At 38.7% G+C, this 22,790-nt stretch overlaps 1 protein-coding gene and 1 long non-coding RNA gene across 11 annotated transcripts in view; one reads left to right on the top strand and one right to left on the bottom strand.

Moving 5' to 3' along the window:
• Positions 1-22,790, bottom strand: part of LOC102155214 — a 69,526-nt gene that overhangs the window by 5,623 nt on the left and 41,113 nt on the right. For 4 of the 5 annotated variants that reach the window (XR_005370817.1, XR_005370816.1, XR_005370819.1 and 1 more), the window contains 3 exons: positions 20,487-20,573; positions 11,518-11,658; positions 10,321-10,404 (listed from right to left, as the gene is read on the bottom strand). This is a non-coding gene — a long non-coding RNA (uncharacterized LOC102155214). Of the gene's footprint in view, positions 1-10,320; positions 10,405-10,960; positions 11,160-11,517; positions 11,659-20,486; positions 20,574-22,790 lie in introns of all 5 variants that reach the window. The other variant, XR_005370818.1, reaches the window with a different exon arrangement.
• The window catches only part of SLC10A7 (solute carrier family 10 member 7), a 243,037-nt gene that overhangs the window by 197,937 nt on the left and 22,310 nt on the right, over positions 1-22,790 (top strand). For 4 of the 6 annotated variants that reach the window (XM_038558933.1, XM_038558936.1, XM_038558934.1 and 1 more), the window contains 3 exons: positions 4,633-4,798; positions 6,130-6,181; positions 15,649-15,722. In XM_038558933.1, the coding sequence (XP_038414861.1) occupies positions 4,633-4,798; positions 6,130-6,181; positions 15,649-15,722 (292 nt within the window). Of the gene's footprint in view, positions 1-4,632; positions 4,799-6,129; positions 6,182-15,648; positions 15,723-22,790 lie in introns of those variants that run through there. The other 2 variants (XR_005370809.1, XM_038558940.1) reach the window with 2 other exon arrangements.

Genomic DNA, 22,790 nt, shown 5'->3' with positions numbered 1-22,790 from the left:
AGATTATAAAAAAAGAAGCTCCAAAGTCCATACCTTTAACCATGATGCCCTTGTTCCCTCAGGAGGCAGAGGTCCTATTCCTATTTATAACCCGACCACCCTTCATTGACTTTGTAACATTTTATGCAAGTTGTTTGGGCTCTCTGTGCCTTCATTTTCAGCTGTAAATTGTGCAGGATAATATCTGCACAACTTCTCTCATGAGACAATTTAAATAATACTTAAGTAGATGATGGATGTTTACCATATCCATATATTTTTTACTGTTTATACTTTTTAGATATTATTTTGAAACTATTCAGTATTTGATAAAAAAAATTTTACATTTTTATTTACATTCAATTTGCCAACATATAGTATAACACCCAGTGAATAAAAATATTTTTAAAGAAAAATGTTATATACAGTGGATTTGATTTTGTTTTTTTTTTTTTTTTTTTTTTTTTTAATTTATTTTTTTATTGGTGTTCAATTTACTAACATACAGAATAACACCCAGTGCCCGTCACCCATTCACTCCCACCCCCCGCCCTCCTCCCCTTCTACCACCCCTAGTTCGTTTCCCAGAGTTAGCAGTCTTTATGTTCTGTCTCCCTTTCTGATATTTCCCACACATTTCTTCTCCCTTCCCTTATTTTCCCTTTCACTATTATTTATATTCCCCAAATGAATGAGAACATATAATGTTTGTCCTTCTCTGACTGACTTACTTCACTCAGCATAATACCCTCCAGTTCCATCCACGTTGAAGCAAATGGTGGGTATTTGTCATTTCTAATAGCTGAGTAATATTCCATTGTATACATAAACCACATCTTCTTTATCCATTCATCTTTCGTTGGACACCGAGGCTCCTTCCACAGTTTGGCTATCGTGGCCATTGCTGCTAGAAACATCGGGGTGCATGTGTCCCGGCGTTTCATTGCATTTGTATCTTTGGGGTAAATCCCCAACAGTGCAATTGCTGGGTCGTAGGGCAGGTATATTTTTAACTGTTTGAGGAACCTCCACACAGTTTTCCAGAGTGGCTGCACCAGTTCACATTCCCACCAACAGTGTAAGAGGGTTCCCTTTTCTCCGCATCCTCTCCAACATTTGTTGTTTCCTGCCTTGTTAATTTTCCCCATTCTCACTGGTGTGAGGTGGTATCTCATTGTAGTTTTCATTTGTATTTCCCTGATGGCAAGTGATGCAGAGCATTTTCTCATATGCATGTTGGCCGTGGATTTGATTTTGTATCCCTGGCTATATATTTCAACTGACTATTAAAGAAAAGCAAACACTTTATGAAAATATATGGATTCAGTGGAATGGAGGATAAAGCTTAAAGAAACCATCTAAAGTCACCATGAAGAAAAATAAAAATTTAAAATTCAGACTTAATATGAAAAATTATCCATAACATATCCCCACTCAAAAATCAATTTATAAATATAAAGACAGAGTAGAAGGGGAAAAAAGCAAGAAAATGCCCTGGAAAAAAAATTGGAGAAAACTAAAACGATGGATATTACACTTCTCAGTTATCTCAGCATATAAACATTCCTCACCTAAGACATATTTTCTCAAGTTTCCAGCTTGGAGATCATACAGTAATTGATATGTGGCTCAGCTTATTAAAAGTACTGGGATTCAAGTCTAAGTTTCCCTTTAAGCCCTCCTGGTGTTTAATTTAAAATAAAGAAAATCAAAATGAAGAAAGTGAGACAATAAAGAGCTTCCTGAGGAAGATGTTTTTCCTCACCTCTCCACGGGGAACAGCAAGTCATTGAGGATTTGTCATCTCATGGTGAATGCCTAAGTTTCTGTGAGTGCAAATGAATTAGAGTAGATCCTGAAGAAAGCTACAACTGGCCACCTTATCAAGATGCCTTTCCTCACCTCATCCTGACTTTTTCCCCCCTTTCAGCTTTGGCTGAAGACTATTTAATATGAAAAAATCATCCTGACTTTTTTCTGAGGTGTCTATATCAGGTTGGGTTGCTATCTCTAGCAAAAGCTTGTTTCCCATAGTTATTAAGTGTTTCTACGACGCAAAGAAATTTGGAGAATTTTTAAATGACATGGATTCTTCACAAATTGAGGATGATTGTATCAAAAGTGTAAGTGGCTGAATGAAGAGAAGATGAGGTTCCTGAAGTTTATATCCAAAGCATATCTTTAAGGCATATCAACACTATTTCACCCAGTAGCTTATGAAAGATTTTAACACTTTTGTCACTATGCAGTTGCAAAAGCAGCTACTTTGTGAATTTAATTTTAGAAGATAGAAAAGCTCTATGGAGCCTGGCAAGCTATAAAATGATTTGCTTAGAAAACACAGACAAATATCACTATAAGACTAAAAACAATGAAAGACAATCTGTTTTCCCCTAGGGTTATTGTTTCACTTGTGGGTATGTCCAATTTCCAACTTTCTAGTTGTTTTCTTTATCGAGATTAAGTATCCAGCATTAACACATTGATGTGTTTAGAAAAAAAGACATTTTCACTAAGAGGATGCAGGACTTCGGAGTTCATGTTTCTTACCATGTTGAAAGAGTCCTACTATACCATGAGACTCTGAGTACTTTGTATTGAAGAAAGAGGTAATTAGATTGAATAGTCAAATTGCAGCTTATAAAGTTGATTGATTAGAGATTTGTCTTGGATTTTAAAATGGCTTTGACTTCCAAGTTATACCTCATTCATATTTATCTGTTTATTTTGTCAGTGGGGTCAGTGGTGGTGGAAGAAGACACTTCTACTTTGGGAATTGGGATCATACATTCTATAACCCATTGCCGGGAGAGGATGTTTGTGTCTTTAATCATTGTATATTAAAACATGACTGGAGGACAGCATCAATTTCAGTAACTGTGTAATTTTCATTTATTTCCTAAAGGAGTTGAGTTGTATTAAGTCTGGGCAACTACTAGTTTTATGCTACCAAACATAATAGATTATGAAATAATCTTTTAAACTAAGTCTCTCTGTAACCTTCTAGTAAGCAGTTACCCCCATGGTGACATATTAGAACGTGGGGCCATCTAGGTTCCTCAAACATTATTATCCAAAGTTTGTGTTCTCATGCTTCAGCCCAATTACACTGTGTGACAGAACTGCTCTTGCTTCTCTGTACTTACTACAGTTTTTTAAAGTAATCTCTATGCCCAACATGGGGCTTGAACTCAAAACCACGAGATCAAGAGTCCCATAGTCTACCGACTAAGCCAACCAGGCATCCCTATACCTGACTAGATTTTAACCTTTAAAGAAAGAAATGAACACTAGATAAATTACTGTGGTTTGAGATCACATCTACAAAAAGAAAAACACAATTTTTAATAAATTCAATGGTAATTTTAATTACAAGATCTATTTTTTTAAAAATAATTAAACTACTATTTATCTACATATATAGAAAACAGTTTCTCTTTCATTCCCAGGCCACCCAACCTTCAAGATGTGGTTCCTATACTTTGTACCAACTGGTCAGCTTTCTGGTATTTCACTTACTGAGTCCTTGAGAATGGTTGAAGTTGATCTAATAGCCATTTGTTCAGAGGCTCTCCTGAGAATAGTTTACTTTGTTCTTGAGTATCTGTGAAGGTATGCTCCATTACGAATTAAACCTTTTCAGCCGCAGACTAGAAGATGACAGAACCCCATCAGCCTTGTCAGGAGAAGTTCCCTGACCTCATTATTGCTAATGGATCATGGTAATTCAGCCTGTTGTGAAATCTCATGTTCAATTATGCAGGATAATGAGTGACTCGAAACTTAATATGTCTCAACCATAGTGCTTATTACAGGGCTTGTTCAGCTTCTTTCAAAAATGTAAGGTTTTAAGTAGAGTGTTTCACTTTTATATCCAAGCAAAAGTTATCACCAATATTGAGCCTGTCCTGATTTTAAATATCTGATTTTATTTTTAAATAAGAGAGGATCGCTGTGTAACTTTATTCACTCATCCTTTTGTAGGAGAGTTAGGACAGGTTTATTCATTTTTAAGTGTTAATTCTGGAATCCTAAAAGCATGCAAATGGCATTTGTCTTTGGATTCACAAAAACTCTAGATATTCAGAGTTTGAATTATTTAAACTCCCACAACACATGCACTTTTGCTTTTCAAGCATGAGTTATAATTTAATTAAAAACTTCTGGTGCATTGCTTGCATTTTAAATATTAATGTGTTCCATGGATCACTTTCGATTATCTACTGTCTTGAAATTCTTGAAGATGTCAGATTTTTAAGATTCCCAAAGTTGCACTTGGAATTGTCTGTTGAGGCAAAGGGGACTGTGATAATTACATACATCCATTAGGATCAGCAGAGGAGATAAACTTTGGGGAGGCTTAATGGGCATGTCTCAGTGACAGCTAGCAAAGAGCATTTGGCATGATTAAGGATAGATTTGAATGCAGTTGAAAATCTACTCTCATTATGGACACCAGTGGAAGTTGCACTACAAATGTTAAATTCCCCAGAAGAAGAGTGATGTGGTAGGGAAGCTTTGAAATCCACTGTGGCCATCATCCAAATTATTCTCTTTCCTTCATGTCTTTCTGCTGTCAGAATCGCTTTGCGATGCCCAACTCAACTCCCTACATTGTCAAAAAGAGGCAACCTATTGATCTCTGTATTTCAGATTGTCCGAAGATACATCAAGGATTGGCTTGAGAGAAAGAAACCACCTTTTGGTGCTATCAGCAGCAGTGTTCTCCTCATGATCATCTACACAACCTTCTGTGACACGTTCTCTAACCCAAATATTGACCTGGATAAATTCAGCCTTATTCTCATACTGTTCATAAGTAAGTTGGAAGGTGAAATATTCTTTCTTTCCCCTCAGTATCCTCAGTAGCAAAGTGTAGCAATCTGTGTCCCCTAAATTCATTTCAAATGGTAATTTGATCAGAAAGGAATACTGAGCTTCATATTCTGTATGTTCAGTGACTTTATCTGTGTGTCTGTTCTTTAAGAAGACATCAGTTACGTATTTATGATTTAATGTCCTTTGTTTTTTATGTTTGATTTAGAATAGTTGATGCCAGATGAAAGAAGCCATGGGATCTGTCAAATTCAAATGTTAGATTGAGCACTTTTTTGCCAATTTATTTTACTAAAACTTTGAGCTAATCTTACCCTTTATTGTGAGTTAAAAGTAGAATTTATTTACTTGATACTATTATTTTCTAAGTATAATAATTGACTGACTGAAGTAGTTAAAATGTGAATATTCACATCATCTTTTCTATTAAAATATACCCATGGTAATATCATTTCATTTTAAGAAGCAGCAGACTATGAAATGCAAGTAACTGCAAGGATCAAAAATCAGCCTTTTGTTCTGTTTATCCCTTATACAAAGACAACTTTGTTTTTTGTTTTTGTTTTTGTTTTTTATGATAGAAGGAAATAAAAATTTCCCTTTATTTTCAATTACAAAAGTAATTTCTCATATAGGATCTTATATAAGGACATTATATAATAAAATTAGGAAAATTTTCAATAACCTGATACAGCAAAAGACAGATTTAACGATTGTCCTGTGTAATGCTTTTTTTTATAATAAATTTATTTTTTATTGGTGTTCAATTTACCAACATACAGAATAACACCCAGTGCTCATCCCGTCAAGTGCCCCCCTCAGTGCCCATCACCCATTCACCCCCACCCCCCGCCCTTCTCCCCTTCCACCACCCCTAGTTCGTTTCCCAGAGTTAGGAGTCTTTATGTTCTGCAAAGACAACTTTGTAATTATAATACCTAAGAATTTTTTGTTATTAAAATCAGCATGAGTTATTCCACAATATATATTACATGCTACTACAGTTATGCTATTTGCTATAAATACCCATAGCATAAACCAACTCTTTCTAAATTGAACAAATTAAATAACTGAGTTATCAAGGAGGGTTTTAGATTTGTGGAGTAGGAGACATTGTAGATTATGCCTGGGGATATCTTCCATAAGAACAATTTGAGTCCTGCTAACTTCAATGATTCTATCAGTTTAGCAAGGTTATGTTTGTTTTTTCTACTTGAGTTCCTATAAGTTTTAGATAAAGCTAAGCATACCAGCAAATATACTACAGATATTTTCAGAGCCCTAATTTGGATTCAATCTTTTTTTTTTCTTTAGTATTTTCTATTCAGCTGAGTTTTATGGTTTTAACCTTCCTCTTTTCAACAAGGTAAGTGATACAGTATCTCTTGTGGTTCTTAGTTTTCTAAATAACAAATGATGCTATTTACTTGGCTTTTACTGTGCTGTTCCAGTGTTTCTGCTGTTTCCTGACCATTCCATATTGCTCCAGCCACCCTCAGGTTGTAGATGTTTCCAGAGGGTTTCTCTGTGGCCCTTTGTCATCTGTTCACATCATGTATATTTAGGTGGCCTCCTTCATTCTGCTGGCTCAAGTTGTCAGCTTCCTGCTGATGGTTTTCAAGCCTCAACCTTCCATTCCAGTATTTTTCCTGAATTCCAGCACTGTTTATCACTAACCATTTAGATATCTCCACCTGTCTTAACAAGACCTCAGTCTCAGATGGAATTAAATTTTTCCCCTAATACTTCCACTTTCTCTCTCATTTCATTATTGTTAATGGGATCACCATCCACAGAGTTACTCAGACTGGAATAATTTGTATCATTATTTTTTAAATGTCTTGGTCCTACCTCTGTAATATATTCTGTGCTCCCAAAGCCACTTCCCTAATTCAGGCTCTTGTTGCCTCTTTTCTCCCTAGACTATTGCAGTGGGTATCTTACAAGTATCTTCATTTCTAAAATGAATTCCTCTACTGCATTTCGTATAGCTTCCAATAACTCAGAGTTCTGATAATAGCTCTTATCAGAGATCTTCGGTGGTTTCAGTGCCTGTAGAGTAAAGTTCCTTTTGGGGGTCTATATGAACCACTAGTAGCATTCCTGCTGTCTACACTCCAAGTCGAGGTAAAATCTTTGCTGTTCGCCAGAGGAACATCATGCATTCTCCTTTCTGTCCCTTACTGAGGCTGTCCTCATTAAATTAGCCTCCATGCCCTACATCATCTTTCCTGTTCTCAAAGGCTCACCTCTAATGCAACTTCTTCCACCAGTATTGTCCGTTCAGCAGATAGTACTTAAGTCTTCAGTATGAGGAAGTCATCACAGTGATTACCACAAAGAAGAGATGATTCTGATCTTGTGTGACTTTATAGACTAGATATATGTCTGATAACTAAGTGTCCTCCCTGTGGACAGTGAGCCAAGTTGTAGTCAATTCAAAGAAGAAAGCACTTCCAAAGAGAGTGGTAGAGCAAGGCTTCAATGGAAGAGATGGGATCTGATGTGAGTTATAAAGAAGGGCTAATTATTCAGCAAAGTGAGAGGCAGAGAGGAGCTTCTTGGTGGGGAGAGGGTAAAACAATAATGTAAATGTGGACACGGACACACACAGACATGGTGGGACAATACGAGTAGAAAAAGATTTTTAAAAAATAACAATAACTGGAAAGACAGGCTTACACCAGATTGCCAAGTGATGGCAGTGGGTTGCCACAAGGTAAAAGGCCCAGGTTTTTATTTTGTTTTGTTTGGAAAGAGAGTGTACACATGTGCATGCAAAGTGGGAGGGGAGGGATCCCTGGGTGGCGCAGCGGTTTGGCGCCTGCCTTTGGCCCAGGGCGCGATCCTGGAGATCCGGGATCGAATCCCACGTCAGGCTCCCGGTGCATGGAGCCTGCTTCTCCCTCTGCCTGTGTCTCTGCCTCTCTCTCTCTCTCACTGTGTGCCTATCATGAATAAATAAAAATAAAAAAAAAAAAGTGGGAGGGGAGAGGAAGAGAGAGAATCTTAAGCAGGCGGCACGCATAGCATGGAACCTGATGTGGGGCTCGATCCCACAACCCTGAGATCATGACCTGAGCTGAAATCAAGTCAGACACTTAACTGACTGAGCCACCCAGGCGCCCTGGACCTGGGTTGTTTTTGAGATCTGAAACAGCGGCAGAGCAATGGGTGGCTTAGGCCTCGCGTGGGGCACTTGGCTCTTACAGCACTTGGTATAGCATGAGGCTGATTGTAAACACTCAATAGAAATTTATTGATTGGTGTAATTTGAACCATTTTCCCTAGCTTGTGGTTGTGATTTATAAAGTAAAAGTGAAGCCCGGAGCCATTAAGACACCGAGAAAACGTGATTTAATTGGATAGTGTAGGAGTAGGAGCTATTTTAAAGTTCTTTTTGTAAATGATTTGTTATGTCGCCCTAGAAAAGATGTTTGCCTTTCACCAGCTGTTTGTTTACTGGTCCTTGTGGCAGAAGTAATAATCAGACCCACTGATCCTAGCCTATCAGACTGGGTAGGAGACAGATATCCTGTCAGTGACTGCAAATGTCCTGAAAGCACAGAATAGCCACTGCTGAAATTGCTGAATGAGTGCTGGGGCCAGGTGGTGTCACAACTGGTTAAATGAAAATTGAGAATTTTCAGTATGGAGTAGACTAGATTTTCATAAGGCCTTGAGATTTTTAAGACCCTTTTATTCTGCCTTCGATGAAGTCCTCTTGCATTTTGAACTTGGCTCAACCGACTGTCAGACGTGTACATTCTTTGATAAACAGCAAAATAGGGAGTGGCTGTAATCACGCTCCTCGGTAAAATGGTTACATACCTCCAAAATATTACATTGAAAATTGGGGATTTTTTCAATTGAACAAAATTTAGAAGATGGTAGATTTTACTTTTTTATTTTTGCACTTTTTTTTTTTCCTCTCACTATGAGAGACCTCATTGTACCTAAGGATTTTATTAGAGAAATAAAAGATACTGACATTTATTGAACCCTGCTTGGTGCCAGGCACCATGCTAGAGACTACACATATGTTCTTTCATGAAAGTCTGACAGTAGAAACCATGATACTATGCATTTTTGTTGCTGTTTTGTTAGATGAGGACCCATACCTAGAGTAGTTCAGTTTAATGGCTTGCCTAAAATCAGATTTTAGTTGTTTAATAACAGATGGCAAAGAGTATGTGTGGAATTACAATCCATTTCCATTTGACATTTGCCCACACTTGTTCTGCTGCACTAAACGACCTCAGTTATTTTTTAAATTTGTAAGTGCTGGTTTTGGTTAGGAGATCTGTAGAGAGTATTTAACTCTTCAAGTTCACTCACACAAATAAATTAGTCAAAAACACCAAGAGTCTGAACTAAGACACATAGGTTTATACTCTGTTGAGTTTCATTTTCTCTTCATACCCTTTGTTTCTTTCTACTTAAAATTAGTGAAATTGGCCTGTGGTTTTTCATCTTTTTCTTGCCAATTTATTAAATCCAGTCCAGATATCAAGAGACAAAAATCTTAGGCATGAAAATCGGTCTCTCTTTTTTGGTACAGTATGCCACTGACCCCTGACAATGGAAGTTTAGCATAAACCAAGAGAGACCCAGACTAGAAAATCCTACTTGCCTACAACATTCCTCTTACTTGGTTAACATTTCTTGGATTTACTGACCTGACATGTTACCTATCTAGGGTCAGGCATGTGAATTACTACTTTGAGTATTTAAAATACATTTAAATACTCTGTGTTTTTATTTGTGTTTTTATTTATCAACAGAGGTTAAAAATTCCAATTCTAGAGTCAGACAGAGTTTCAATCCTATTTAATAACTTTGTGACTTTTGTCATTCCTCATTTATAAAATAGAGATAGTAGTAGGACCTACCTCATCGAGTCATTTAATGAGTTGAATATGCTCATAAAGCCCTCATCATAACACCTAGCATATAGTAAGTGCTCAATAAATATTAGCAACTCTCAAATATTTATTATGCCAAAATAATTTATCTGTATTATTTCAAAAACTAATGATGGAAGAGAAGAAATTAGCATTTCTAGCTTTGTAATACATTCTCTTTGATGTTACACTGTCACAGGTGCTAGGAAATGAGAGTCGATCCATCAGACCAAGAGTCAGCTGCCCATAGCACCCTGTCCATAGTCTGCAACCTTGAGAAACTGTCAAGTTTACCATAAAAGGTTGAAAAGGCTAGAAAAAGAAAGCAGTAATTGGGAGTCTTTAAAAAAAATACATAAAAGACAGTTTAGAAAACTGATAACTAGAGTAATTGAAACTCGAATATCACTGGAGTGACAAAAGAAACTATTGAGAAAGGAAAAAGAAGAAGACAAATTTTGAATATCTGTATAGATGTTTTCATCCTCTTGTCAGTACATTTTTAATCTGATGTCTCAATCAGCCTCTCATTGTAGCCCTGGGAGGGAAGGAGGTATGGGAGGGAGGGAAGGCAGGTATTAGTATTAATGGTAAGTCTTACCGTTTCAGACACAAGGAAACTAAGCCACAGAGCTCTGGGTAACTTGTTTAGTGGCACACAGCTAATGACAGATGAGGTCTTCTCCTAAAATTAAGTAAAGACAAAACACAGGTACAGAGGTTAACATAGGAAAGTATTTCACGTGGAAGTTTCCTCCTCTGTAAACAGTGGGCTTAGATGGAACTCTCTCAGAGGACCTTTCTGTTCCACATTCTGTGATTCTACTAGTAAAACCTTCTGACATGTTTTCCTTTGTGAGTACTGCAGAGAAAGGCAAGATAAATATTATGTGGGAAACACTGATTGAAAGCTTTGTAAGAGAGCATAAAAAGACCAGTTGGGAAGAAAAGGAAATAAACATCTCAAGGGAAGCCAAAGTGATCAAAAGGATTATAAAAACAGGATAAAAAGAAAATCAATATTAAAAAGAGATAAGATAGAGTTAGAAAATAAATAGTAATGTGATTCCTTTCCTTTCAAGAGCATGAGCAAACACAATAGAGACGTTAATCACTGAAAATAATTATAGTCATTACACTTAACCATAATGCACAAGGTGCTTCGTTTTCCTGGGTGTTGGCATGACTTTCTGCCATCGCGCCACCCCTTGATGGAACGTGGCTGCAGGAGGGTTACCTACCGAGATAGCTCCTCTAACTGTGTGGTGGTGGTGGTGGTGGTGGTGTCGGTGTCTTTATTTTCTTAATTTCCTTCTCAGAAAGCAAGCTGGTCTCCAGTTCCAGGCAGCCTACTTCCTAGTGGTGTCTGACTTTAGGGACGCCGTTTATTAACCTTCCCCTTTTTTGGAGAAAGCAGGCAGCAGGAGCACACTGGAGCTTCTGAGGCAGTTCCAGGAAGAAAGAAGTAGCGGGAGTAGAGGGCTTAGAAAACGCTCCTTGTTTCCTGCTCTGGTGGCTCACTAGCACCATCCTTCTCCTCCTCATGAATGGAGGCTTCAGTGAGCATTTGCTCTGTTGGCTTTCCTCAAGACCCGTTCTGTGTCTCTCCAGATAGTGTTCAGGCAGGGAGAGTATTGTTTTTAACCGTAAACGGGCCGTTTTTATGTGCTGATACTCCTCCCTCCCCACTAGCAGACGCTGTGGCAGTAGAACTGCAGGGCTGTGTTCCAACTCAGATCGGGCTGGAACCTTCCCCGCACAGGCCTAGCCTCAGCCACCTTACCTGAAGCCTCCTTACCTCCAGACAGGGGAGCCGGTCATGCAGATATCCTTCTTAGCTGCACCGGAAGTACAGCTCTAACGGCTGACAGCCAATGCCAGATTAAATCAGAGCCTTCTGGGCTGGAGAGACTTTGACACACTAGAAGTGTACTACCACCTGGAAAGAGCAAGATATCAAGCCGAACAAAGTTCACTAAAGGAGAAGGGTATTGCTGGACTGTCGTGGAAAGAAAAAAAAAAAACACAACAAACAGCATAATCCAGAGGTAGCCACACTGGGTTATAAACAGGGCTAGCAAAAGATGACAAAGGCCTTCATAGTGTCACTGACACAACAGGCATTGCTGGAGAATAGCCTCAAACAAGGCCAGTGTGTTATGCCACAGGCTCTACAAGCACGAGTGGGTGGCCATTCCTGTAGAAGGGGTTTATTCACTGTGAAGTCCTAGTGCCTGATGTGCCTCTCTCCTAATTACTTACACATCCAGGCCTCTTTATTACCCCAAACTCTGTGGATGAGTGAAGTGTCTATGCTTTACAAAGAAAGTGAAATATCTGATATAAATTGCCTACTTTCCCATTCCCTACATTAAAATTTCTATATTTTTCACTCACCTTGTCTTCTTTTGTGTCCAGTTCACCGACTGGGAAATGAGCCCTCTCAGGTTAAACCTGCAGCCTGGGCTCTCGGGCCTTTCTAAGGACCTGGTTTCAGCAGTTGTTTCTACCCACTGGGCCTTCACTCTCTCTGCAGGGTCATGTTCAGATTGCAGATATTCATGATCTTTTTCTTCTCTTTACCAGATTTCTTGAAAACATAGAACTCTCTCACTAACACAGATTCTCCTCGCTCATCTCCTTGGCCTTCTCCCCAGACCCCATTGGGCCACCTCTTCCCTTCCCAATTTCCATTAACAGCCTAGTGCTCCTTTTAATCCTATGCATTCCAAGCTTCTTGTTTCTCTTCTCTAAAAGTAACAGCAACAATAATATCAGCTAGCTTATGTTAAAAACTTGCAATGTGCCAATTCTTAACAAACGTTGGTATTGTATCCTCACAATGACCCCTAAGAGGCCAGCAGTATTATCCCCATTTTATATATAAGCAAAAGGATGGTCTGGATTGAAATTCAGGTGTCTGTGCTCCCCAAAGCCTGTGCTCTTAAGCTGCTGGAAGGGAATATTTCACAGAATTCAACAGCCAACAAGTTTTTTTTATTCTATCTTCATATCTCTTACCAGCATCGCTGCCCTCACTGTGATTCTTCAGGCCCTTCCAACTTTCTCCTTCCTGCCCAGCCTCATCATCACCAGTCTCACACCACACTGTGTGCTTACTCCTCTTGACCTCCTTAGCCCGTCTTGTCAAGTCCACACTCCTGGTCACAAGCCAGTATCCCTGCACACAAGTCAGCCTGAAGAGGCTGCTCTTTGCCAACTGCCCCCTGGACCCCAGATTTTAGCCTCACTCTCCTTTATCTGAAATACACACCTACCCACACCTAAACCTGGCCTTTAAAGCCCAGCTCAATTGTTATTTCCTTCAAGAGGGTCCTCTGTATGCTCCATCATTGTCCCCATTCCCTGCCAAGCTCAAGATAATCCTTTTGGCAGCCCCGGCCCAGCAGTTTAGCAATGCCTTCAGCCCAGGGCATGATCCTGGAGACCCAGGATCGAGTCCCACGTCGGGCTCCCTGCATGGAGCCTGCTTCTCCGTCTGCCTCTCTCTCTCTCTCTCTCTCTCTGTGCCTCTCTGAAAAAATAAAATCTTAAAAAAAAAAAAAAAAGGTTATCCTTTTCTTTGGTGCCATAACCCTCCTACCCCCTCTTTTTCTCTCTTTCTCAATCTCTCGCTCTCTCTCAATCTCTCTATGTGTGTGTGTGTGTATATATACATATATGTGACCACTATATATAATGAACAAAGGGATCAAGGAATATGTCAGCCATATAGTGCAATGTTTAAAAAGAAATGTAATATCACAATATAAATATGAGAATAAAATGTGGGAACAGTAAGGCAGTCTTATCCTCAAGTCACATATCCATGGAGAATCTTCAACTAAGGTGAGACACCAAAAAATTCAATTTGGGAAGTTATCCAAAAAGAGCTGGAGGTAAGACTAGTTAGGAAGCATGATAACACATGACTTTTCAGAAGAGAGAAGACCAAAGGAAATTTCCATATTCTCTTAACACAGGGGATGAGGAAGAGGTATAGGAGAAGAAGGCCCTTCTCCCCTCCAGTAAGTACATAACAAAGAAAACAGGATGTGTAGATCTATTTAGGGAAGATTTTTCTTCCATTGAAAGTTTTATGTGAGGATGAGGTTACTAAGGAAAGTGGTAGGATCACTTTCATTAGAGATCCTTAAAAATTGGGTAGATTGTTATATCTGCAACTATATACATATAGAGTCAGGTTCTGGAGCATTTTCCATTTGCTAAATTAAGGCAGGGAACAAATAGTTTCACTGTACCTTCAAATCCTGATTCTGCAGGAAGGAACAGTTTCTAACATAACAAGCACACTAACCACAATAACATTTCTAATCCTTTTGGCTCCTGGTTCTCTATGTCTTCCTGTCCCAAAATAGAAAAATCGGAATATGAAATTCACCAGTACCGATCCCCATAACATTTAATGGAGTTTAGTATATTAATGCTTAATATAACAATCAGAACATAGCAGTTCTGTGCCTATAGTATAGGCACAGAAGGCAGACTTGATTTATTTATTTTTTAATAATAAATTTATTTTTTATTGGTGTTCAATTTGCCAACATACAGAATAACACCCAGTGCTCATCCCATCAAGTGCCCCCCTCAGTGCCCATCACCCATTCACCCCTACCCCCCGCCTTCCTCCCCTTCCACCACCCCTAGTTCGTTTCCCAGAGTTAGGAGTCTTCGTGTTCTGTCTCCCTTTATGATATTTCCTACCCATTTCTTCTCCCTTCCCTTCTATTCCCTTTCACTATTATTTATATTCCCCAAATGAATGAGACCATATAATGTTTGTCCTTCTCCGATTGACTTACTTCACTCAGCATAATACCCTCCAGTTCCATCCACATTGAAGCAAATGGTGGGTATTTGTCATTTCTAATGGCTTAGTAAGCAAACTTGATTTAAATTGTGGCTCTGTCACTTTCTAGCTCTGGGGCCCTGGATAAAGCTACACAACTTTGGTGTCACTCAGTTTTCTCCTCTCTCTGTAGGGTTATTGTATCGCCTACCTTATGGGATAGTTGTCTTCCAATGTATAGACCTTAGAGGAGGATCTGATACACAGTAACTGCTCAAGGAGTGAGAACTTATATTTTTTACTAAAGCATATGATGAAAAATCTTTTTTCATACCATGTTTGCTGCCAGAAAGGTATGCTGCTTCTTGAGGGAAACTATTATGGAGATACATTAACACTTCCCAGCCATTGGAAATAATGTCAAGTGATAGGCCTAGTAACTTTGCTAACAGAGGTCCCCACTACATGATTTTCACAAAGCACTACACCACAGCCTGGTTATGTATGTGATCTCCAGAGACCTCCACCACATATTTTTTAGAGCAACTTTATTTTTAATAACCAATAACTAGATAGAGTCCAGCTGTCCTTCCATAGGTGAATGGTTAAACAAATTATGGTACATATATGTCATGGGATACTATTTAGCAATAAGAGGAACAAATTATTGATATACACAATGACTTAGATGAATGTCTAGTGAATTATGTTGAGTAAAAAAAGCCAATCCCAAAGGGTTACATACCATATCATTCCATATACAGAACATTTTGAAATGAAAAAGGGTTTTTTTTGTTTTGTTTTGTTTTGTTTCTTGAAAAAGGTTTTTGAGCAGCTTGGTGGTTGCCAGAGGTTAGGAAAGAGGGATGGGGAAGGGGGGAGAAGTGGGGTCCACCATACATTTGTAAGACTTGCTCTTCATGGATAAATGACTCAGGAATGATTTTCTAAAAAGAAATTCAGACACCTCTCTACATTTGGGCATAGAATTACTTGTATCACCAGGATTGATCAAAATGATATTAACATGAAGGTAGGTACTACCTACTTCATTTGATTTGGGATGTGTTAAGTAGGATTTTTATACAAGTATTTGTAAAACACTTTTTTTGCCCCTAGGAATAACTCGGGTTTCACACCAGCAGACACTGTGGCTATCATTTTCTGTTCTACACACAAGTCCCTCACACTGGGTAAGTGACTCAGAAAGTTAAAAATCAACTTAAGGGACGCCTGGGTGGCTCAGTGGTTGAGCACCTGCCTTTGGCTCAGGGTGTGATCCCAGGGTCCTGGGATCAAGTCCCACATTGGGCTTCATACAGGAAGCCTGCTTCTCTCTCTGCCTATGTCTCTGCTCTCTCTCTCTGTATGTCTCTAATGAATAAATAAATAAAATTTTAAAAAATCAACCTAATGTTATCCTCAGACAGTTATATATTATGATTTTGAAACTTAAGCAACTCTTCAAATTAAGTGGAATGGAGTATTGTCCACTCTGTAGATAAAAACCAAAAGAAAGGTGAGGATAAGTCATTCCTTTGAAATGCCATTATTTGATTGAATCAATTTTTTTTTGATTGAATCAATTTTTGAAGGCCTAAATTTAATACTGTAGGATTTAACTTAATTTGTAATTATGTGGGATCCCTGGGTGGCGCAGCGGTTTGGCGCCTGCCTTTGGCCCAGGGCACGAACCTGGAGACCCGGGATCGAATCCCACGTCGGGCTCCCGGTGCATGGAGCCTGCTTCTCCCTCTGCCTATGTCTCTGCCTCTGTGTGTGTGTGTGTGTGTGTGTGTGTGTGTGTGTGGCTATCATAAATAAAAAAATTTTAAAAATTGTAATTATGTTTTTGATTCTTATAAAAAGTTTTCAGTGTGGAAGGTTCACATCAAAAGCTGTAGTAGGGGGTGACAGGGATGGGGAAGGGTGGGGAACTTCAGAAAGTGAATGGGCAAAAACATGGCTTTGAAGGTTCTAGAGTTGTCCCTGGAAAATGTTAACTTACTTTTTGGAAGTTTGGAGCAAGGTAGAAATACTGTTACTCTAATCTGATATTGACATTAGTTTAAAGTTCATTTCAGAATGTTATTTCTATAAAGAAACACAATGTAGTTATCTTTAATTCAAGCACCCAAAGTGAAATATGTATTTATTCAATGGACAAAAGTTACATCAAGAAGAAAAGTGCTATTTTCTACTAAGCTTTATCTAGGGTAGTGGCATTGTCCCAGTAACCTGCCCAGGTGCCTGAATCCATGCTTTTAGTCACTAAAAGTCATTAAGTGTAGCACTTGGGTGGCTCAGCAGTTGAGCACCTGCCTTCAGCTCGGGTCATGATCCCAGGGTCCTGGGATCGAGTCCCACATCGGGCTCCCTGCAGGGAGCCTGCTTTTCCCTTTGCCTATGTCTCTGCCTTTCTCTGTGTCTCTCATGAATAGATGAATAGGGTCTTTAAAAAAAAGTCATTAAGTAGTCAGGAACGCTACTGAAATATACATCATTCACAAACTCCTTGAGGTAGTAAGCACATTGTGGTAAAGACTCGCATTAAAAATTACATTTTGGCATGAGACTCACTTAAGAGAATGAAAATCATGACATTGCTCTGTCCATGTTAAAGAAGTTCAGTTTGTAAGCTAGAAAACAAAGACATTTCATAATATTTTTACTGACTGCAAGCATATTTGTTTGATAGAATCTGTTGTCAATCTTGCCGAGTTTGGAAAGTGATTTCGAAATTGGACAAACTCTTTAAGGAGCACTTGCTATGTAGGGCTTCAGCTGATCTTAATGAATGATAGACGGGTGACCCTTGAATAATGCAGGAGTAGGGGGCTTTGGGGGAACCAACCCCCCCCCCGCATAGTCAAAAAACCATGTAAAACTTCTGACTCCCCAAAAAACTTAACTATCAATAGCCTACTGTTGATGAGAAGCCTTACTGATAACAGTCGATTAACCATATTTTGTACATTATATATATTATATACTGTGTTCTTACAATAAAGTAGTCTAGAGAAAAGAAAACGTGATTAAGAAAAGCATAAGGAAGAGAACATACAGTTACAGTACTGTACCGTGTTTATCGAAAAAAATATCCATGTATTAGTGGACCCATGTAGTTCAAACCCATGTTGTTCAAGGGTTAACTGTTTTGAATGTCTATACCTTGCAGTATTTTTGTTAGGCTTTCTTTGTAATATCATCCTATGGAAGTTGAGAGAGCTTTGGAAGCCACATTCCAATCCTAACTTTGTGACTCTGGACAAATTGCTTAACCTCCCTGAACCTTAGCTTTTCATCTGTAAAATGGAGCAGAATAATACTTACTTTATAAAGTTTATGAAGGTTAAAGATACAATGTGTTAAGTACCTAGCACAGCACTTGTACATAACAGGTAGTCAGTACAGGACAGAATGTGTGCAACAACTGCACAGGTGTAGATTGCTGTGGCCCACCTGCAGGAGTTGGTGTGCTTCCTAGCATACAGCACATAGTCTTTTAAGCAGAAGCAGTCTTTTAAGTAGTAGTTGTTATTAGTTATCATTAGCTCTATTAGTTACAACTATGTTACCATTTCCAGGGCTCCAGTCCCCTGACCCCTCATCCTCTAGATATTCATGTAATAGGCCTGGTTTAATTTTTGACTTCAAAGAAATCATCTTGCACTTTATTTCCCACGTGGTGATGTCTAACGTTCCAAGTGTCCTCAAAAGTAAGGGGCTGTTACAAAGGTAGGGTGTCCAGAGGCGAGTGCTGCCAGATGCCTCAGATGTCCAGAGCCAGAGATCATATGAGCCCATGTCCTGAGAATAGATGCTGAGCCATGGCCACACCAGATACAGCCCTGCATTTCTCCAACGGGCTTTTAAACCCCATACACTCCTAGGGGTTTGCTTTTGTCAGGAAAACCAAAATGGACATTTTGTCTCTCCACCATGTGCTTCTGTGCCGGAGCTGGCTGTTTTGAACAAAGAGCCTGACCCAAGAAGCATACTGCGGCATGATCAGTAATCTTCCCTATTCTATAAGTAAAATGCCTACCCATTAGATCTTTTTTTTTTTTTGTCTTTTTTATTTTTCTGAATCTCAAAGCTATAGTCTTCTGTTCCCAATGCTTTCTGAAACCTAATTTTCAGGCAAACAGGTGCTCTGAACACCTGTCAGAAGTAGCTGTTTTGCTAAAAAGGGTTGAGTCAATTTGACTTTTGTCTGCTTATACACTTTGTTTTTGCAGTGTTCTCTTGTGAAATAGATCCTTAGGTCCTCCGGTAAGGAGGACATCACTGGTACAGAGGATGTGCTATGACAGTAGCCTGAGCGACAGTCCACTAACTATCTTAAGGGAAATTCTCACCTGCATGGAAATGAAAAAACATCCCACTAAGTGTGAAAAAAATCATATTCCAGAAAGCGGGGTATGTATCTCAGAGAATATCACTCAGCGTTATACTGTCTCTCACCTCTGTATTTCACACAAAGGTGAAATACAGTAAATTATAATAGATCTATTTGGCATTTAGAAACTATATCTACCCCTTTTGAGGTCACTATCAAAGTATCTTTCCTACTGTTTTTATACACATAGAACACATGCACGCACCTGCATATGACACCTCCAATAGAATACATTAAGTAAGCCTTAGGAGATACTATTCATTATTATATACAGTATTTGTATTTAAGAATAAATCATTGCAGGCTGAGTGGTGCCCAGGTAACTAATGAACTAAAGATAAAAACTCTTGCTCAAGAATCCTTCTAAATATTCTCTTGTACCTACACTTCCAATTTATTTTATTGTTCTTGCCTTTGCCCCGTCTCAATCTCTTCAGTGTACTTGCCTCTACACAGATGCTGAATTTGATTCATTGCTTTTATTAGTGCATTTGCCATTGATTGATTAGTTCTTCGTATTAGTACTTTTTCTATTGATTGATTGCAGATGAAGTGACTATTTGACCTTTAATTATGAGGCTTCCTATTGAAAATGACATTGAGCTATGGCTTCACATAATCCATCTGGAAAGCCTGACATGATGCCATTCCCTGGAGTTCGTTCAGGAAGAAAGAGGAGGCCCGAAGGAAGCACTGAGCTATCACTGTGCTTCATCTAAAACAATACTACAGGGCTTGTTTGCTGCTCTCCTATAGTTTCAGCTCAGGGTTGGAGGTAATTTTATATTTTGTCAAGACGGCATCATTTGCTGTGGGTTGCCGTGAAAGCCACGAACTCTCCTAAATTCTTCTCTGAGAGTTTGATGCCAGTATTTGTATAATAATGACAAGGTATTTTACATAGCAGAGATTGAAGAACAGCTTGTAGCCTGGTTAACAATGGCTCAGTGCACAGTCAGTCAATAGATCTCATCAAGAGAGTAATTCGATCCAAGATACTCTGTGGAATTAGTATTTTACTTTTATTTTATTTATCTTTTTCTCTTGAGTATTCAGATCACTTTGCTTATCTAGAGTTTCAGTATATGTAAAAAAAAAAAAAAAAAGTTCTCACAACACCAAGAAAGAAAATGTTTCAGGATGTTTGAGATCCTTAAGTATATATTTATATTAGTTTTTCATGTTTTTAAATAGCACAATGAAAGCACGTACTCTCATAGCGTGTCAGCTATTGGCAGTCGATTGTGAGACGCTCAGTCATTTCTTATTTCTAAGAGCATTTCGGAATTGAAGGAATGCTATTTAAATTTTAGAGTATTGTGATCAACACTATTACAAGTCCACTGAGTGTCTTACCATTTCTAGACACTGCATACAAAGGTGAATCAAGGCAGGTATTCCCCCACATTGTTTATACTTCATTATGAGTCCAGGGTTGCAGTCACACAGCTGAACTGCGACAAGAAACTATTAAGCAACCATTCTATTAAAGCAAAAAGAATATAACTTTTTGGCAAGGCACTGGGATTCTGGAAAGAGTGAAAAGAACACATACCTGATTTTAGCCCAGATTCAGGTTCCAATTCTCTCACCAAAAAGCTGGAACAAATCATGTAACTGCTGTGGGCCTCAACTTCCTCATCTGTTAAGTGAGAAGATGGACAAGACAGCATGTGACATTCCTCCCAGGCTCAAGTTTCTGTGAGTCTGTGCTCAATGACTGATATTTCCATTCCTTAAGATAGCAGTTTCCCTGCCATGTATGAAAGAGAAAAGAGTTCGCAAACAATTCTGTAAGTGATGGTATAATACTATAGGGAAGGAAATACAGTTCTTGCTTCTTCTGAAAGAGGTTAAAGAAACAGAATCTGCAAAGGATCTTATTTTCAGTTTTACTTGGAAGCTATCTGAGAATGTGACAGGGCTACTTGCCATTTGGGCTAAAGAGATCACTTAATAACATCCGCATTCTTTTCTCAAGAGGAGATGGGATTGAAATACAGAAGTTTCTGTTTCTGTTGTTCTTTTCCCCTAAAACTTACCTGTGACTCTATTTGGTGTATAGAATTAAACTGCCCCATGACTGGGAAGCACTTTTTAAAGCATTGAGCTGAGTAAATCATGTAACCTGAAAACCTTGACTATTAGGAGGTCAGTAATTATAGTGCTTACAAAGAGATGGAAAAATTTTACAGGCTTACCCCAGACCATATAACTAATGGAGACCAGATTCTCAGCCTCCCAACTTCCAGAACTGCACTGGGTAGTAAGATATGACAGCACTTTGAAGATCAAAAGGTGCTATACTGATTCCACATACTGTAAATGTGTGATCTTGGTGTGAGTTTGGAGTATTTTATTGTTTAAAAAAGAAAATCACGTCTGATGACATTGCTAATTATAAAATAGTTTAAAAATACTCAGTATCGGGGATCCCTGGGTGGCGCAGTGGTTTGGCGCCTGCCTTTGGCCCAGGGCGCGATCCTGGAGACCTGGGATCGAATCCCACATCAGGCTCCCGGTGCATGGAGCCTGCTTCTCCCTCTGCCTGTGTCTCTGCCTCTCTCTCTCTCTCTCTGTGACTATCATAAATAAATAAATAAATAAATAAATAAATAAATAAAATACTCAGTATCTATCATTGTCCCCATAAGCACATATTTCCACATGGCCCAGTCATAAACTGGTACTCATTCCTTCCACCTTCTTTAATAACAGTAAGTTATATTCTTCCCTCCCCTGTGCTCATCGGTTTGGTTTCTTAAGTTCCACATATGAGTGAAATCATATGGTATTTGTCTTTCTCTGACTGACTTATTTCACTCAGCCTTATACCCTCTAGCTCCCTCCACATCGTTGCAAATGCAAGATTTCATTCTTTTCAATAGCTGACTAATATTCCTTTATATACATACCACATCCTGTCCATTCATCTGTCGATGGACATCTGGGCTCTTCCCACAGTTTGGCTGTTGTGGGCATTGCTGCATAAAAACTGGGGTGCAGATGCCCCTTCACATCACTATATTTGTATCCTTTGGATAAATACCTACTAGTGTAATTGCTGGGATATAGGGCAATTTACTTTTAACTTTTTGAGGAAACTCCATAGTGTTTTCTAGGTGATTGCACCAGTTTGCATTCCCATCACCAGAGTAAAACAGAGGGGGTGGCAAACCATAAGAGACTCTGAACTATAGGAAACAAACTGAGAGTTGCTGGAGGGGAGGTAGATGGAAGGATGGGGTACCTAGGTGAAGGGCTTTAGGAGGACACATGATGTAATGAGCACTGGATGTTACATGCAACTGATGAATCACTAAATTCTATCCATGAAACTAGTAATAGACTATATATTAACTAAATTAAATTTAAATAAAAAATAAAAATAAATAAGATTTCAAGAGACATAATACCCCCCTCAAAAAAAGTTATATTCTACATTCTATTTAAACTGAGTCTTAATGAGCCAGCCCCTGCCTTTCATGAGGCATCACTGTCTCCACTCTTTTCTTGCAAACTAAGAGACATGGTGGTGTATGACAATAAACTGTTAAAGTAGAAATAAAAATCCAGAGTAGAGACTAAAAAATAGATGGTTGTGTTCAAGCAGTAGCCACAAATATATTTCTGTCCTGCAGTTTGCTGCTAGAGTAAAGGTTCCATAATGAAAGGCATTTTGGGGACCATTTGATAGATTCTTAAAGATGCCACTGAAATTATAGACAGTAGATTTTAGTACTATGCTAAATGAAAGTGAGGGAGTATCTGCCATTTTGTACCATTTTCTGATCCATTTAAAGAAAGAAAGAAATGAAGTTCTCAAAGTGATACACTTAGGTTCCTCAGAGGTTTGTGA

This window comes from Canis lupus, chromosome 15 (genome assembly GCF_011100685.1).
Source record: "Canis lupus familiaris isolate Mischka breed German Shepherd chromosome 15, alternate assembly UU_Cfam_GSD_1.0, whole genome shotgun sequence".
Lineage (NCBI taxonomy): Eukaryota > Metazoa > Chordata > Mammalia > Carnivora > Canidae > Canis > Canis lupus.
The sequence above is the reverse complement of the archived record's forward strand: the minus strand, read 5'-3'. Positions and strand labels throughout refer to the sequence as shown.